This window comes from Thalia democratica, chromosome 5 (assembly GCF_965202585.1).
Source record: "Thalia democratica chromosome 5, ktThaDemo2.hap1.1, whole genome shotgun sequence".
Taxonomy (NCBI): Eukaryota; Metazoa; Chordata; class Thaliacea; order Salpida; family Salpidae; genus Thalia; species Thalia democratica.
In genome coordinates, this window is record NC_139169.1 from 52,927,252 (window position 1) to 52,945,876 (window position 18,625).

Sequence of the window (18,625 nt, forward strand, 5' to 3'; positions counted from 1 at the left end):
TCGTTTTCAGATGTCTAAAGTCTGGCTTATATAACTCCTTTCACAGGAGCATTCAAATTTGTATATCAAAATACTTTTTATCTAAAATTGGTATCAAATCTAGCTTTAAAACTGAAATTGAGACACAAACGATTCTTAGATTGAGTGCATTGTCTAAGTATTACAGTAGCTACATAAAGAGGGCAAACAAAGATTGGCTTACTTAAGTTTTGAAAACTTCTTTAAATAATTGATGTCACAAAAAGCTAAGAAACCAAATAGATAAACTTGTTTTTAAAGCAAATACAGTTGCCACTACCCACAACTACAATAATTGAACTCCTTAAAAGAATTCGGCTTTTAATTCTTAATAAACAATCTAGGTCATTGAAATATTAAAAATAATATCAAGTTGATGCTCATCATACCACATAATAAATTAAAATGTTTTGCTTAAATAATAATTATGATAATAATAGTAGGCCAGCTTCAGCCGAAATTGGTTATGCATAATGTAGTTGAGAAAGATAAATTATTTACAAAAAAACAACAACAAAACATAAAAACACAGTGATGCAACAAAAAAACAAATTATCAAAATAAAATTTGATTACCATTTCTTTGTCTGCTTCAGTTACTTAAAGCTATTTTTTGCTTTCTTTTAGTCTTTTTTATATAAAAAATTGCAATTTGAAACTGTCATTAGCATGCAGTAGGGTTCTAATAAAGTGTACAACCACACTAAAAACCACAATTAAATCTATACTTAACTTATACTAAATGCTACTACTAAATAATACTTAGGGCTATTGTATATAAAACTAGGCATGACATGAATGAATATATTGTGTTGAAGAACAATTGTAAACACTAACAGATATATAAAGAACATCAAATTAAGAAAATACTTTAAATTTGGGCAAAACTTTTACATAATGATTAAATCTAACAGTAATTATACTTTGAGAATGTTTAAATTGAAATGAGAGTTAACTGTTTGAAACTAAAATTATAAAAATATTTATGAGAAGAGAACACTGTTATATAAAAACTTTACACAAAACAATCAAACAATATGAATGTCAATTCTCGAATGACATGTTTACTGCAGCAGGCTGTGACTGGAATGCCTCCTGCTCCAACTGTTGAGACTTTATATAGGGTTGTGTATAGTAATGCAAACTTGCATCAGTAAACTCATAACTGCTCTTTATTTTCTTTTTATCTAAACTTGCATCAGTATAAAACGTAGCCTTGCTAGCTTTCACTTAAACGCTTGGATGAACAGGAACTTTAACTTAAAACTTTCCATTAAATTTAAACAGTTATCAAATGCAGTTATAATGCTTCTCTCACTCGTCAGTGCTGAAATTTAAGCTCTAGGTCGCTTTTCAAAACGTCCTTAAAGTGTTGTTCAACCGCGTTTGCCAATGACCAACTTTCTGTACAGCAGAGAGTTTGGGTTTTGCTCTTTGCCTATCCATAGAATAGAACATGACTAAGCCAGCAAAGCTTGCGCTGTCTAAGGGTAAAGTACATGGTGGTGAGAGTGTAATGAAATACCAGTTACAGTTGCTGTTCCATTTAGTTGAATATTTAATAATTTAAAATCAGTCAACTGGAACGTAAGTTACTGATGCAATGTTGGTTAAAATTTAGAAGAGATATATAAACCAGCCGCAGAGATCAGTAAAACATTTAAGTCACAAGTGTCCCGCATTTAGTGCTGAGTCAACCTAAATTCCAGAAATTGACTTTATATTGTTTCATTGCCTAATATAGCCTAAATGAATTTATACAGGTAATTATCTGAATTTCAGTCACATTGTGGTCTGAAACGAAAAGTCAATCTAACAAGTTAAATACATTGTTTCATTGTGCACATTTAATCTGTTTTCCGCAATTCTTTGAAGAAGAAATTAGTAACATTAAGGCCTTTAGAAATTAGTAACAGAAATAGGTATCCTCCTAAGTTAGTAAGTAAAGCTATTAAATATCACCTAAATAGTTTTTAAAAAGATAAGGAAGTTAGACCAGGAAATTGTGTAATCACCTTGAAAATTCCTTACATAAGTAAAAGATCTGTTTGTTTAGAGAAGACTATTAAGCAACTACTAAGTTCTACTTTTTCAACTGCAAAACTCAGATTGAAGTAGTTTTTACCTCAAGTCCTATGATGACATCTGAAGGCAAAGACCATGTACCAACATTTAATAAATGGTGGTTAAATACCAATTAAAATGCTATTGCAACAGTAGCTATACCGGTCTTACAACTAGACAGCTGAAGAAAATGGTCAAAGATTATATATCGGCTTGCATTGAAAAGTTTTTGAATTTAACTGAAAATGACAAATAAAAGAATTTTAATAAAATTATGAATGCAATAAAAAGATCTGCTATTGCGGAACATTTAGTGAACGATCAGAGTTAAGCTAAACATTTCAATTTGGAGAGATTAAAGATAATTAAAAGTTGTTATAAAGTGTTTAACATAGTCAAAATGGAAGCTATATGTATTTTAAATAGAAAACCTACCCTTTGTAGCCAAAAAGAGTTTGAATATAATGTTGCTTTATTTACTTAATGCTCTCATTGATGTTTATATGTTTGTATTTAATCAGCTTTAATGATTAGCATTTTGATTAGTTTTGTGTAATTGACTTTGCATATAATTAATATTTGTTTATGATGATTACTACTCTTACTATATAAGTTAGATTTATCTTTTATTTATTGATATGTATTAACTGATGAAAGTAGCATTAGATATATCTGGATTGTTGCACTGAGTGTCTTTTGTATATTGTTTAAAAATTAAATTATGTGTTAGATCCAGTTCTAATTTAACATTTAAAATACACAGCAAAAGCTTTATTAGAGATAGTTGATAAAATTAGACAACCAAACTCAGATAATACAGTCTTCTAATCTTGTGATGTGAAGAAGCTCTTCATCAACAACTCTTAAAACGAGGCTAATTGAATTAATCCTAACATGATTTGGAACAACTAAGTATTGAGAAAAAGTTCTTTTTTAAATTTATTAAAATTGCCACAAGTGATTTTTAGTTAAGTTTCATAGATGAAATATTTTACCAAATTATAGTGATATATTTTAAATAAATAGAGTGACGTAGTTCCCACCTTAGATAATATATTTTAGGTTTCTTGGAATAGAAATATAAGCATTATTTAAATAAAGTTTTGATAAAACTAAATAAAATTAGTTTACTATAATCAAAAAAAACTAATTTAGAATAAAAATACACGAATATCTTATAATTATTTTTAACTATAGCTAAAAGCTTAAATAAAATTGTTATACTTTTTTTTTTTTTTATAAAGAATCAGATTTTTTAATGTAAAACAGCTTTTTATGCTACCAAAAAGCTAAATTAAAACTAAACTAATGTCTTCCTTATTTTTTTTTACTTTTTAAATGCTAAATTTTGAAATACTTAACGACTTTTCATGTAGTTGAGATTTGTTTTTTAAATTTATTATAAGCTGGATAGTTTTAAATAACTATTTATGAAATTGTAATAGATTTAGCTTATTAAAAAAGATAGATTTAGTTACAAAAAGTATACAAAAATATTTATATAAATTAAGTAGTAAAAATAGTTAGATAATGATAATAATAATAGTTATAATTAATTTTATTGTATAACCATTTTAACATTTTAGTATTTTGATTGTTTATAACAGATTTATGATTGGTTTAGTCTACAAATAGAAAAAAAAAATTTGAAAATAATGTAAAGAGTTATGTAGCTCAATATATTATATTGTACTACATATTATTATCTCTACAAGTTTGTTGATTTAAAATTAGTAATTAAAAAATATTGTCTATATATTTGCAGTGTACAATATGTTGATACTGTATTTTTATAGACTAGTGATATTTATAAAAAGATTGATTGTCTACTTCTTACTTTTGTTACTTGTTTTTATTATTTGTTATGGAAGTTATATCACTTTTTTTAGATAAAATTTTGTTATTTACATTAAGATTATGATAGTTAGCTATTTAAAAATCAAATAGATGATGTTTTTTAAACAACTCATTTAGTTTAAAAGTGATTAAATTAAGTTTTAAGCACTTACGATGTATATAATGTAACTAAAGATGTTAAGTGTTATTTAATAAATTTATTTGACAATTTCATTAAATATGTTTAGGCATTGGTTTAGTTAAGGTCATTTAAAAAAAGGTTGTTAAGAATGTTTATTTTTAGTATTGGGTAAAAACATTCACTTATATACATTGAAAAATTAAATATACGACTATTGTTTCAAGTTATAAAAGTACAAAAATTTCTAAAAATCAAGGTATATTTTTAAAAGTGAAGTTTGTAAATAATTGTGTATTAAAAATATTTTATTATTTTATTTGTTTAATTATTTAAAAACTTAATACTAAAAAACAATTGTATTTTAGTAGATTTATTTTAACGCTACCTTAAATTATCTTGAAACAGCTTTTTTATTACAATTTGTTTGACACAACAAATATAAAATTTGTTATACGGTATTATTAAAACATTAAGTATTATTTATAAGTGCATAGTGTAACACTTTAAGGTTAATTAGTTTTATTATTAAGTAAAACTCTCTTCTAAAAATTTTTTTCTACTAAATAATAATAACTAAATATATGCTAAATTTTTGAGTTGTATAAAATTTTAATTAGAAACGTTAGTGTTTAATATTATTATTTTCAATTATTTTATTTTTAGTTTAGCCTTGGTGTTTAATTAAAACAGAAGATGTTACATAAGACTGTGTGAATTATTGTTTTTAAATTAATAATTAATCCATGTACTTTGGTCTGGTGTCATATGGTAGAATAAAAATTCAAAGCAGCCTTCTAATATATCATTTTTTAATCAAAATGAACAACGTTGACAAAGTTTTAGCAAGGTATTGTTAGACAATTTAAATTTTCATATTTTTAATTAGTTGTTATGATTAAATAAATAAAAATTAATACGACTACTTTATCTAAAATTATCTATTCTGATAAGTTTATTTGCTGTAAGTTTATATTGTTATAACGATAGCTAATTATAAGCAAGAGTGAGTTTTACTTATATATAACAGGTTTTTTTGGTTTTGTTTAAGTAGTTGTATGTTTGAAGTGTAAAAGTAGTTTCTATTCAAAAAATAAGTTCATCATTGCAAGGTTTTTTTAATTAGCATCTCGATAAAAAGCTTTATACTATGTATATACAGTTTGGATTAGTATATTAAATAAATTTTAAAAACTATTGTTTTATCCCTTTTTAAATAAGCTTTCCATTATCTTTAAAAACAATACAACTATTGAACTTAAGTTTTACTTTATCAGAATTACCAAAACAGAAGAAAATTTTTACCTGTCTTAAAATGTTAAAAAAGCTTTATAAAGACGTTTATAACATATTTTTTAAATGAACTCTCTTATCTTTTGATTAGTTTTTCGAACTTCTTTTGTAGATTTTTAAATTGCTGCTCCTTGTCAAGTAGTATAAGTTAAATTATAAACAACTTAGTTAGTAATTAACATTGATGGACTTATGCACCATCAGTATATCAGTTGCTTATGTATTTGTTACAGTTGATATTTTTGAAGGCACATAAAAGGTAGCATTAAAAAAACTTGTTAAGTTTTTTTATTGTAACTCTTATGTTTTATTAGTTAAGTCATAAAGTATAATCTTAAAAATAATGTTTGAGTTAAACCATAAATATGATTTTTAGTTGGTTTGTAAACATTTAAATTATATTAAAAGACATTTTTCTTACTAATAACTTGACTGTACAAAATGTAGCTTCGTTTTATTTGTATGAAACTAGTATTTAGTACGAAAACATCATTGAAGTTGACTTTGTTTTTCTTAATATAATTAAGTTTAAATATGTATATAACCTAGTATTAGTTATTTAACAGAGATTGAGTTTGAAAAAATATTGTACCTTAAAAACTTGCCTTATTGCTATTACAAATAATATTTTATGTTTATTGTAAGTTTATTTAATTTTGTAATCAATATATAAATTTTAAAGTACAGTCACCTCTCGTTAATCTACGCACATTGAGTTCACAGTAAAAGTGCGTAACTAAACAACAGAACGTAACTAAACGAGAGGTAGCAGACGTACCTGCTATATTGACTGTTTTCTTATAATGCATTTGACCAAATACAGTTTTAAGATTTTTCAACATATTTTTCACAAATCTAGTTTTCTTTCAAGTTGTACATATATGTGAATGGTTTTTAATAAAACATTCTATCTGTATACAATTTTTTTCTACTTTATTCCTTCTTAATCTAAGAATAAACTTGTGTTGGATGGTATTAGAGAAAGATCTTTCACAAATAAATAAGTTTATAACTAAAATTTACAATATAAAAATATGTTATAATTATTTGTAGAAAATTCTAAAATGCGTAACTAAACAAGAGTTCGTAGGTTCAAGAGTTCGTAGGTTCAAGAGAGGTGACTGTAACTAGAAATGTGAAAAAAAGTAATAAAAATAACACTCGAAAGTTATAAATATATAATTAGATTATTTGAGTTTAAAATTTTATATTTTCCTCAAAAAAAGGTTTTATTACTTGTTTAACACTCGTAAGGGTCCTTTTTTAGATATAAACTAATTTATTCTTTTGATAGTAAATTAAAAACAGTCACAATGTAGTTATCAACGCAGCTAAACTATTTATATAACAACGTTTGCTAAGCTGCTATAATAATTTTCTACCAACTTCCTTTTTACTTTTTGAGACTCTGGTTTTGTTGATTAACTCAGTTTATGATATTATTACTTGTTCTACTAACGTATGTTTTATTACCAGAAGTTTATAGATTAAGTTTCTATCATTGTGGAAGAGTAGTTTATCTTTTTTGTTAATCTTAAACATATTAATTCTAAACTTGACTCTTAAAGACTAAGATTTAACGTAATTTTCCAAAATAATTTAAATATGATAATTGAGAATTGTTATAGATTTGTGAATTTAAGAAAGTATTTTAGAACTTAGTTTTAGTTATTTACTTTCAAATGCGACATCGTTTTATTACATCTGTGTTTACCACGATATAAAACACTGATAAACGTTGTAAAAAGTACTTCTGTTTAGATTATGTGTTTTGAATAAAACATATGTGTAATAATCGAATACGTTGTTTGATTTGTATTAAGTACTTAATAATATTTGATAAATATTGATTATTATCAAATTCTGTTATAGTCAGAAATTAAGTTTGTTTATCAATAAGATAAACTTAAAATTGTAATTTGTTATAATTTATGCCCTACACTTTTTTTATTCTATCTAAGTATTTTTGAAATGGAAAATGTTACAAAACTTTAAGAACAACTAAAAACTATATATGTTGCTGTAGGAATTTTAGAGATTCACTTTAAATTCAACACTTGTTTTATTGAGATTATATATAAATTTTTAAACATCTAAATCACAAGTATTGTTGATAAACCCTAAATATTTTTTTAACTTATATAACATCTAGATTTTCTACGCGAAGACCTTCATCAAAAATAATTAACCAACAAGGGAGTTTACAAGAAAAAAATACTGTTTTAGAAGATAATAATCAAAAAGAAGACAATTTAGTTGAACAAGTCAGTCGCTTGCTATCTATTTTATACCAATAAAATTTGGAAAAATTTAAATAATTAAAGTAAATTTTACTTTAAAAAATAATAATCTATGTACTATGATTACATCTTCAAGGTTTTTTATTTATTTGCACGAGTTTTTCTGTATAACACAACAAAAAAAGTATTTAATTTGATATTTTCGCTACAAACACAAACTCATCTGTTCTTTAATTCATTTTTAAATTTCTTACACTTATAGTGTTTTTCTTGTATAGCTAGTTTTAAATCAGTGAACTAAATAAGAACATAGAATTATACGTACATCTTTTTAGAATTATCAAAATGAAAAATTAAAAAGTGTTATAGCTTTAATTTAATACTTGATTTACTATAAAATTATAATTATAAAAAACTTTTTTTTAATGTTTTCTTTTAATTTTTACCGTGTGTTTAGATTAATACGTATCTAATTTTCTATCTTTTTTAGAATTTATGCTGTTCGTTTTATTTAAAAGTTAATAAGAAGTTTAAAAATTAAAGTAGTGTTTATAACAGTATTTAAGTGAAAGGGTTTTACAATGTTTTATTTTTATTTTTAATGTTTAAAATCTTTTAATGGTAGGCAGGGTGGCTATTTAACCTGGAAAAACCTAGATAACCTGGAATTTGATAATCTGGCTAAAAACTTGGTATTTTGAACAAAAACCATAAAGCAACCTAGAATTTTAGACTATTTTACATAAGAAATAATGTATTTTTAATCATATAAAAATACTCGAAAATATATGTTTACTTATATTATTTTTTATTATACGGCATAGTTAATGTTTATTTTACAATTTTATTGATTCGTAAATTTATTTATGAATCAATGTTTCACTCATTAATAATTAATGTTAATGTGATCCTCAGTTAAAATAAATATCTTAATCAAGTTGAATTCTAGAAATGAATCAAATTAAACATTGAACATTTTGGCGAAAAGTTCGTACTCATACAGTAGATTACTTTTTTTTTTGTAAAAAAAAATTAAAAAAATATTTATTAAGAAAATTATAAATCCACAAATACTTTATTATTTTTTGTTATTTTTACAAGATCCGCGAAGTCACTATTGTTTGTACTCTTTTTTTAGAACTTGTACAAACAGAAATATACTTAACAATAAATATTTACTTTGGAGTTATAAAACTATTGAATTTATTTTAACTGTAAACAAACGAGTTTGTTTTAGTTTTGACTTGGACTTTTAAAAAATATTTAAACATTTTAAATTTTGTTGTTTTCAGTTTTTTTTAAGTTATAAAGTCATAAAAAAGCAAGCTTTAAAATTGTCTTCAAAAGTACAGCCACCTTTCTCTTGAGTACGCACCTGGAACAAAACCCAAAAAAGCGTACTCCACAAAAAAATCGTACTCGAAAAATCCCGTTTTTTTTTTTTTACTTAAAGCAAATTTTTAAATGTTAAATCCCTAATGTTATGAAGAAATCTAAAGTCCCCTAAAACGAAATATAAGCACTCACAATAAACTTTTTTCTACTGAATCTATTAAAATATGTTAAATTGTTCGAGTATGAGAGTAAGTTTTAAATAAAAAGAAATTTGTGTTTCTCCTAAATTTAAGTATAGTAAATGATTGTTTGAATGATTGCTCTTACCTAGAATAATAATTTTTAGCACAAGAATAATGGAATTTAGTTTTAAAATTAAGTAGAATTATTTTTTGAATAAAAACTTGTATAGAATTTGTTTTTCATGGCTTATTTCCTTAGTTTTTTTTTTAAACTCCATTATATTATTTACAATTTACAAAGTTTTTGTGACTTACTTATAACTCTATGTTATAAGGCTATTTTAAAATATTAAATTGTTTAAGCCACTTCGGCTGAGCTAAATTAAATACCCGTGCCTTTTATTTAGTTACACACAATTTGAAATTTTTCTATGTATAATGCGTCTTTATTAAAGTGTTGACTTGTAACAAAACTAGTATTTTTCTGATAATCTTACTATACGAGTTTTTAAGTCTTACACTTGAAACTCTTCGTTTGCTAATCTCTAAGTTTTACTAAAGTTTTAGTCAACTTTTTTTAATTAATATTCTTTACTGTCAAAAACATTAAGTTTGACTAAAAACAGGTTTAAAAAGTAAGTTGTATGTAAATTAACTAAAATTGCAATTAGACAAGGCTGACTTCAATAATTATAAAATCAAACGTTAGCTTCATGGTAAAACATTTTGAAATAATTGTAAATAGACGACTGACTGATGAGTATCAATAAAATGAGACCAATGTCTCAGTTTACCGAAAGCTTTTGGTGAGATGATTAAAGCGGTATAATCAAAAATTTATGTTCATTTATGCTAGTCTCGCGACATAAGAAAGTCCAGGCTTTGTCTCTGATAGACTTTCGCCGATGTTTTCTTTGATCATAAATTGACTTGAGTTGTAAAAATAACAAAGTTTGTTTATAAATAATTTGAAGTTACTACAACAAGTTTATTTACAGTTAATAAAAAACAGGATATTTTTGTTACTTATATTACTAAAAAAACTTGAAGTTTATCTACCAAATTTTGTTTTACACCTCTTCAATTGGTATAGTGCTTACGGTGGTTTTGAAATTCTTATTTTTTACCAAAACTCTGTCAATAAAAACTAGGTATTTTATTTTGATTTCTATTAGAACATTTGTTTTGGTATAATATTCAATATTTATCTTTATTTTTTAGATATCAAGTATTTTGTTAATAGAAGATTTTGAAAAATAATTTAAGGGGTTTTGTTAAAGATTTAACGTAATAATGCGATAAGTCCAAACAAGCAGAATCTGTCTAAAATTTAGAACAACAATTTTGTACGCAAATACTCAATTTAAACGACAGTGCTATGCTGCTCATAATAAACCACTCTAATGGGCTTTGAAAGGATAACGTAAGTTAGATAAAAAAGTTTTTGTTTTAGATATGATAACAAATTTAACTTTTGATTTAACATATAATAATAGAATATAATTTTTTATATGTTACAGTAATTTCGTACTATATATTTATACTGTTGTTCTTTAATTAAACCTTAAATTTAAACACTACAATTCAGTTTTTACTCTTATATAAAAAAGTTTGTATTTTGTTTGTATTTACAAATATATGTATTTAGTAAATATATCTTAAACATTATTACATGTTTTCGTTTTTTTTTTTTGCATTGTACTATAATTTTTACAGACTCTGTAAAGCTGTTCATTAAAGCAGCAAAACGCCATCAGTAAAACAAGGTATTTGTGTACAAATACAGTTGTTTTAGGATTTTAATTTTTTTTTTGATTTGTAACTATTTTTTATGATTAATAGAAAGTTCTGTTTACTTGATTTGGTAAAATTCATTTCTGAAAAATAGTTGTTACTAAAACGTTTTTTACCTAACTTTAAATTTTAAATTGCACATCTTGTTGAAAACCTAAAAAGAATCAAAAAACTTAGGCAAGCTATCATCTTTGAAACTGACGATAACTATTTAAATTATACTATTAAAGTCTATAAACAGCAGAGAAAGACTAGAAAATAGCATCTAAATATATTATTATAGTTATCTTAAGTTTTACCTTTTAATATAAGTATGTGTTTTTTTGAGACTAGTTTAAATATTTACATTAATAAACTAATTGGTCAAAATTTTGTTTAACTTTATTTCATTAGTACAACTAATAATAATATAAGGTCGTAGAATGTCTACTGGATTGTTGTTGATGGTCTTGCAGCTCATTTTAATGCTTAATTCGTATTTACTAACTTTTTTTTGTTTTATATCTTATAAATTTAATGTAGCCAATAAAAATTTAAACAAAACTATTTAAAAACATTTACACTTATTATTGGTGAAAAAAACTTCTTAAAAACCTTTAAAAAAGGTTATAAAACGATTCAAATAACTTTAAAGGACCACACCTGAAAAATTACTTGAAATTAAAAAAACAAATAGTGTACCTGAATGTCTAATTTATAAAGACTATAAAGGTAGAAAAAAATTAGAAAAAAGTGTTTTTTAAAATTTGAAATTAATGGACTTAAAGTATTCATATCTTGGTAACTTATAATTTCTTTAATCTCAAAAAATAAAAAAAATACCTGAAGTCGAATTAATAAGATAATTATGATAAAAAAATTGAAAATAAAAACTGAAATAAAATAAAATAAAAATTGAAAAAAGTTTAAGTTATAATTAACAATAACTTATAATTGAAAAAACTTGAAATAATGGAATTTAAAAAGTTGCACACCATTAAAAAGTACTAAAATTAAGTACTTCAATTTAAGATTTTAAACTATAGAATATTTAATTTATCATTGATACTCCCTTAAGTATTCGTCAGTAGTCATTACATTGTATAAGATCTGATAAGCTACTGTAAAATGTTATATTTTTAAATTATACTGAAGTGTAGTCTTATATTTAATGAATTAACTTAAACTTGCTCTTTGTATTAAAAAAACCTTTAAATTAAAAGTTTCATCAAGTGGCTAAAAGTCAGCTACATTAACTTAGCTGAAATATTTATAAGGTTTTCGAAAGATAATAATAAATAAGTTAGTGGTGTGTATTATTATTAGAGCACAATGACTAAAATATTGTCATACGATACAAGCGTTGTCATTGTTTACATAATCACAACTTTTGTAAAATGAAATAACCGGCAACTAGTGTTTTATTAGTATTCTTTAGTTCTTAGAAAAGATGTTTGAGTTCGCAAAACAAAAGTTGAAACGGAAAAACTCCGAAGTTAGATTTTTTTACTGAAATAAAATTATTTTTTTGTAAAAGTTTGAAAACGTAAATTTATATTACTTTTTAGTTTAAAAAACTAAATGATAGTTTTGGAAAATCTACAAATTTTCGTTGCACAAAACGTATATACATCTTTAATGTATACAAATCTTGTAAAAATTTCTATAAAATACTACTAGTAATTATACTACTAAGAAAAGTATTTGCATATTAATGCTATTAACTACTAAAATTTGTTTAATATTCTATTTAAATTTATTTATAGTTTTTCAAATATTAATATTATTATTTATTACTTCAACTAGTTTTGATTCGTTCAATAGTAAGTAATATGGTTATAAAATAAAGTATGTTATTTTTGTTGAAGAAGTATACGTATTTGAATATAGTAAATACAATCTTAGGATGAGAGTAATTATTTTTTAATACTTAGTTCTTATTTATTACATTCAAAGACTTAATATTTTTTGTAAGCCTAGTATAGCTACAGCATTTAATTGACAAAGAATACTATAAAAGTTTTATATTTTATTAATAAAAAATAATAGTATGAAAATGCTTAGTTGATATATTTGTAATGATAAAATCAGCATAGTATTGTTAACTCAGTAAAGTTTTTTTTTTAATTAAATAATATATTTTTCTCATTATCCATAGAAACATTTCTTAACTTTTAAAATTTTATTGTTTTAAATGAACTAAATAACATAAAATAAAAAGTTTATGTTCTTATAAGAAACCTTTTTTAATTATCTAGTTTAAATTTCGTTATCTTTATTTTTTAACAAAACAAAATATGTTGAAACATTGTTTTTAATTGAAAAAATCATATGTTTAAACTGAACTTTTCAAAGAAAATAAGCTTTGTTTTTAACTGCTGAAACTAATTAAACTAAAATGAATTTCTTAAGCAACGTATTTTGTTAAGTATGTTTATTACAACAGGATGGAATGACGCTACTTAAAAATTTACTTTTAGCATTATAGTGATTATGTGCATAGTTATACAACTTAATTTATGTATGCTTATAGTTTATCTTTTTGTTTCTTGACAAATTTGAAAAGCTTATTTTGCTAACGGTCAAGTTTGCAACTGTTTAGATATTTTTTGTCAGGTTGTCGTGCATTCTTTTTATTAGAGCTGATTTTTTTTTATTAACTAAAAGTTATTTATTAATTTAACTTTAAGTAAAAAAATAATAATAATCATGTAATAAATGAAATGTCATTATTATTTTATTTTTATGGCCAGAGCTAAAATTATACATTCTTTTAAACAGATGAAATAAGAATTTTTTTTTGTACTTGACTAAACCTGCTATAAATAAAATATGTTAACGAGTAATTTTTTAGACTAGTACTTTACATGTAATTCTTTAAAGTTAAAAATACTAAGAGGTTACTATTTAAAATATTAATTAACTTATTGTTTAAAATTTTATATAATTTTTTATATAAATTTAAGCAATTTATATCAAACACGAACTTTATTTAAAAAGTTATAAAGTTTATAAAATTTAATATATTAAATATACTTTTGTGTTACAACTTAAGAACTAAATTTATATAAATTAATTTATAAATTCTTGCTAAACTAAATAAAATACTACCTAATATTTTGTTATTTTTGTATTTCAATAAAATTAACATCAAGTACTAAAGTTTTATTTTAATAAACACTTTTTATTCAATGCAAAAACAATGCGGCATAATTACGTTTTCTCTTTACCTAAGCACGCTAATATGGCGTGATGTTTGCAGTATGGTGGCAGTATAGAATTCAAAGCTGCTCTTATTCTGGGTGTTTTAAGTACAAAAAAGTAGTATTATAATATTTTTATGCTTTAATATTTTAGATAGTTTTTTAGACTGTTATTAATAAAAGATTGTTTTATTTTTTATGAAAAGTTTTTAGAATGAGTATGATAGACAAAAGCTTAACTGTATTTTTAAGTTTTAGTATTTTAGGTATTCATTTCATTACAAATTTATAAAGGTATCAAAAATGTTTTGTTTTAAATTTCCAAATTTAGTTTAGAGTGACTTAATTTTACTGATAAGTTTAATTTTGTAACTATATATGGTTAATAAACTCGTACAGTACATAAAAGCATTTTTGTTTTTGAAAATTAATTTACATAAAAGTAATTTAAAAGTGATAGAATTTTTCTTTAACTACATAACAAAACTAATAAATTCTTTTTTCTACAACTAAGCCGTATAAACTAAGAGTTTAGGAAAATAGTTAAAATATATATAAAATTATTAAAGTATTTGGTTTCAAAATATGTTTACAATTTATTTCATTCCGAATTTATAAATTCGTGAGTCAATAAAACTTTTATTTTTGATTGTAATTGTTCTTGGATGCAAGTTGAGAATTTAATTTCATTATACAAAAAACAATACATAACTTCAAAGATAATGAACAACATAGTTCAAGTTATAACAGAACTAACTAAAAAAATGTTTTCTTAAGTTTGTCTACTTGATAAGAAAGTAAGAATTTAAATAGTTTTCTATTACCATAAATTATTTTTAACGTGTTTTAATTGAGTTTAAGTGTTGTTACTAGATTAGGCAAATTATTATAATTAGAATTATTTAACTACTTTTTTTTTTTACTTTACTTAGGATTACTTTAATGATAATAAATATAGCAGGGTAAATAGTTATATTAATAGTTTTTGATTAAAAGTATAACGAATTTTGTTATAAGTATTTAAACTGTACACATTTTGCTTTGAAAGCTATCTATAATTTAGTAATTAAAGATTTTAAATCTAAAGAGTCACACTGAATCTTTTATAGTTAAGTAGTTATACAAGTATAATGTTAAGCTCTATTTTAGACTTTAAGTTTGATTAAGAACAAGTTTTTGAGCTAAGTACGCTTCTTAAAGTATGTAGTGTTTTTTTTTGCTAGAAAAATCTAACCTATGATAAAAATGATAAGAATCTGTAGGTAATATCTATATACAAAAAATTTTTTGAGATCATTTATATAACTCAATACTTGTTTCTTGTATAATGTAATAATATATTTTCTGATAGAAATCTAAAATTATATTATTTACTAACAGTAGTGTTTCGAGCAACTTGACCCTGATAATGTAAATAGTTTTTTTAGTTAAAAGTTATTTGAAATTCATTAATGCTTGTTTAGTTGACATATTTTTAATTTTACCAAAGACAGTTTGCATTTTTTAAGAATTTTACTTACTTCATTTGATTTAATTGGTTCGCATCAACTGCATATGTTAAAGTATATGAAACTAGACTGTACAGAAATTAAAATTGTTTTAAAGCTGTATTTAAAAAAAAAATTTGTTTTTACCGTAACATTTACAGTTTGAAATACTACAAGCGTTTAACAATAAGCAGCTTAACTTATTACAAATACAATCATACCACAATATGCCTAATCTAAGAAGTGCAATTAAAAACCATGTTAAAAAAATACAGAAATCCTTAGTGAGTATTAGTTGCAAAATTAAACGTTTAAATCTTTTTGAACTTTAATGCATTAGTTTAAGTATTTAATAAAATAATCCTTTTTTACAGCTGACTTTTAACTTATTTTTTTTATTACTTAAAAACTTTATAAATGTACGCTTTTCGATATCTATAATATAAATATGTCGAAATTTTGTACTGCTTAACTTTTGCAATGTAAGAATAATTCACAATTAATCATCTGTAACTTTTTTTCAACAGAAATCAGAAGGACTTATAGAAAAAGTCATTTCTGAAAAACTTGTGGATGCACCCTACAATATAAATAAAAGTATGCTTAATTTTCTACAGTTAACACTAATGAAACCATTTTTTTACTTAAAATTAGAAACTAAAACACTTTATAGACTTTTTTGATTAAAAAATATACAAAACTGATAATTTTTTAATTTGCAGTGCTAGCTTAACTAATAGTCACCTTAATTTTCTGTAGCTTTAATTAGACAACATATTCACTACTTAAGACTAACCTATACTTATATACAAGGTTGCCAAAAAATCTTGAATCCTGGAAAAACCTGGAATTTGAGATATTTTGAAAAAAATCTGGAATTTAGAACAAAATCACTAAAAAACCTGGTATTTTAAACAACTTTTAAATGTTAAGTATTAAAATTTTAATTTCACACAAAAAATCTATAGTATAAAAAAAGTTTTTCATCATCATCAAAAAAATTTTTTAAGATAAAACACATTTAAAGAAGCTTAAAGCTATGTTTTAAATTCCGTTATACTATTTAGCACAGTTTTTATCTTAAACTTAATATTAAATTTAGAATAGACCCTAGAACGTTTAATTTAAAAACATGGATAAAATTTGTCAAAAACATTTGGTGACCCTGTATATACCTTTATTTGATTTTTTCATTCTAAGTTGTTTTTTTTTTCTAAAACACTTATAAAATACCTTTAAATAAATTATTTGTTAACAAATTTTTATAAAACGTAGAAATTTAAAACTTATAATAGTTATAACTTTTTTATACTAGAAGATCAATCACCGGTAAGACAAAAACCACCATCAACATTAAATTTGCAACATACAAACAACAAAGTAGACAGTTTGATTAGCACAAGTTCTCAAAACAACTCACCTATGCCTAAAGTTTATATCTAATATAATCTTTCACATGAATTTGATTATTTTGTACTGGGATTAGTTTTTAATTATCTGTACTACACTACAAAAATTGTATTTTAATTGTACATGTTTTTCGCATGCTTTTTAATTATAGTTTCTGTAATTTTTATCTGAAACCTTTTAAAACATAAAATAAACCTTTTTTTAAAATAAGTTAAACTGGTAATATTAAAAGCAAGGTTTCCAAAATTAATCATCAAAATCGTCTACATTTTGTTTTAAAAATAAAAGTTGCCCCACTGACAGAACATATTTTTAGCTGAATATTTAAAATGTTACAATATGTTCTACAACTACCATATAGAAAAACTGGTATTGTTATAAATATATTTTAGTATGTAGAGCAATGTCAAATGTTTTGAAAGTTTTAAAATCTATGAAAAAGGCTAACTAGCAAAGAATAGTTTAAAATTATTTACCAAATATTAGTAAAATAACTAACTCAGGGTTGCCAAAAATTTAGGTAAAAAAACCTGTAACTTGAGTAATTTTGAAAAAATCTGGAAGTTTAACAATTTTTACATGTATAGTAATAAAATTTTATTAGATACGATCAATCTATAATATACTACAGTCCTTTTTTGAAACCGTTTATTTATTAAAAAACACTCGTTAAGTAGCATTTCAGTATTTTTTTTAATGAAATAAACAAAACAGGTTGTTTTTTCAAAAGCCTGCAAGAAATTCGAAAAACCTGGAAAATAAAATCAAAAAGCCTTTGGCAACTCTGGTTTTTTTCAGTTTATTACTTACTGTTCATGGTAAAACTGTTTCATAGACACTACTTATATAATTAGGCAGGAAGAGTAAGAATAGGTATCAAAAGTAAAAAAAAAATACCTACAGTAGTAAAAAAGATTTTTTAATCCAAGAATATATCAATATAATAACTTAAGAAATTTTAAGGAGATTAAGAAATTAAAACATTTTACAAAAATATTTTAACATAAAAACTATTTTTATGTTTACTCATTAATTGTCTATTGATTAGAATTATTTAGTACTTTTTACTTCATTTAATGAAACTAAAGTTGATTAACTAAGTTCTAATTTAAAATTCTATACAAAATATAAAATTCCCTTAAACTTAAAACGCCCTTGCTTTTGCCGTATTGCACTAGGAAATAATAATTCTCCACTTTGGAAACCCTTGTCTAAAGTATTCTTTTTTTTTTACAAAAACATAAGCTACAGTTATTCAAAATTTTGTCATATATTTTGAAGTGTATAAAAAACAGTCATTAATAATTAATCTTAAAATGCTTTACAATCGTTTTCAGTCTTCTCGTTTTTAAAAAGATAAATTTTGTCTAATAACTTTTTAAAAATTGAAATTGTGTATTAGTATTTTTCTAAAGCAACGTTTTTATCCTAAGGAAAATTCTTGATTTTTTTACCAGAATTACCTAACAGCACTACTTAATATTACATAACTATTTTACTTGATTTTTATTTAAAAGGAAAACAGAGATTCAAACCCCCGTAGTGCTTCTCCTTCGAAACAAATGAATAGTCCAAGAAGAAGAAAGAAAAAGGTTTGTTGCTTACTCTTTGTTTTACTGCAGTTATATAAGATTGGTTTTTATTTT

General features: G+C 23.3%; 1 protein-coding gene across 5 annotated transcripts in view; it reads left to right on the forward strand.

Moving 5' to 3' along the window:
- Positions 1-18,625, forward strand: part of LOC145835706 (protein Aster-B-like) — a 64,265-nt gene that overhangs the window by 16,739 nt on the left and 28,901 nt on the right. For 2 of the 5 annotated variants that reach the window (XM_082943405.1, XM_082943406.1), the window contains exons 2-5: positions 7,502-7,613; positions 16,097-16,166; positions 16,885-17,000; positions 18,497-18,571. In XM_082943405.1, coding sequence (XP_082799531.1) covers positions 7,502-7,613; positions 16,097-16,166; positions 16,885-17,000; positions 18,497-18,571 — 373 coding nt within the window. Of the gene's footprint in view, positions 1-7,501; positions 7,614-15,768; positions 15,854-16,096; positions 16,167-16,884; positions 17,001-18,496; positions 18,572-18,625 lie in introns of those variants that run through there. The other 3 variants (XM_082943407.1, XM_082943410.1, XM_082943409.1) reach the window with 3 other exon arrangements.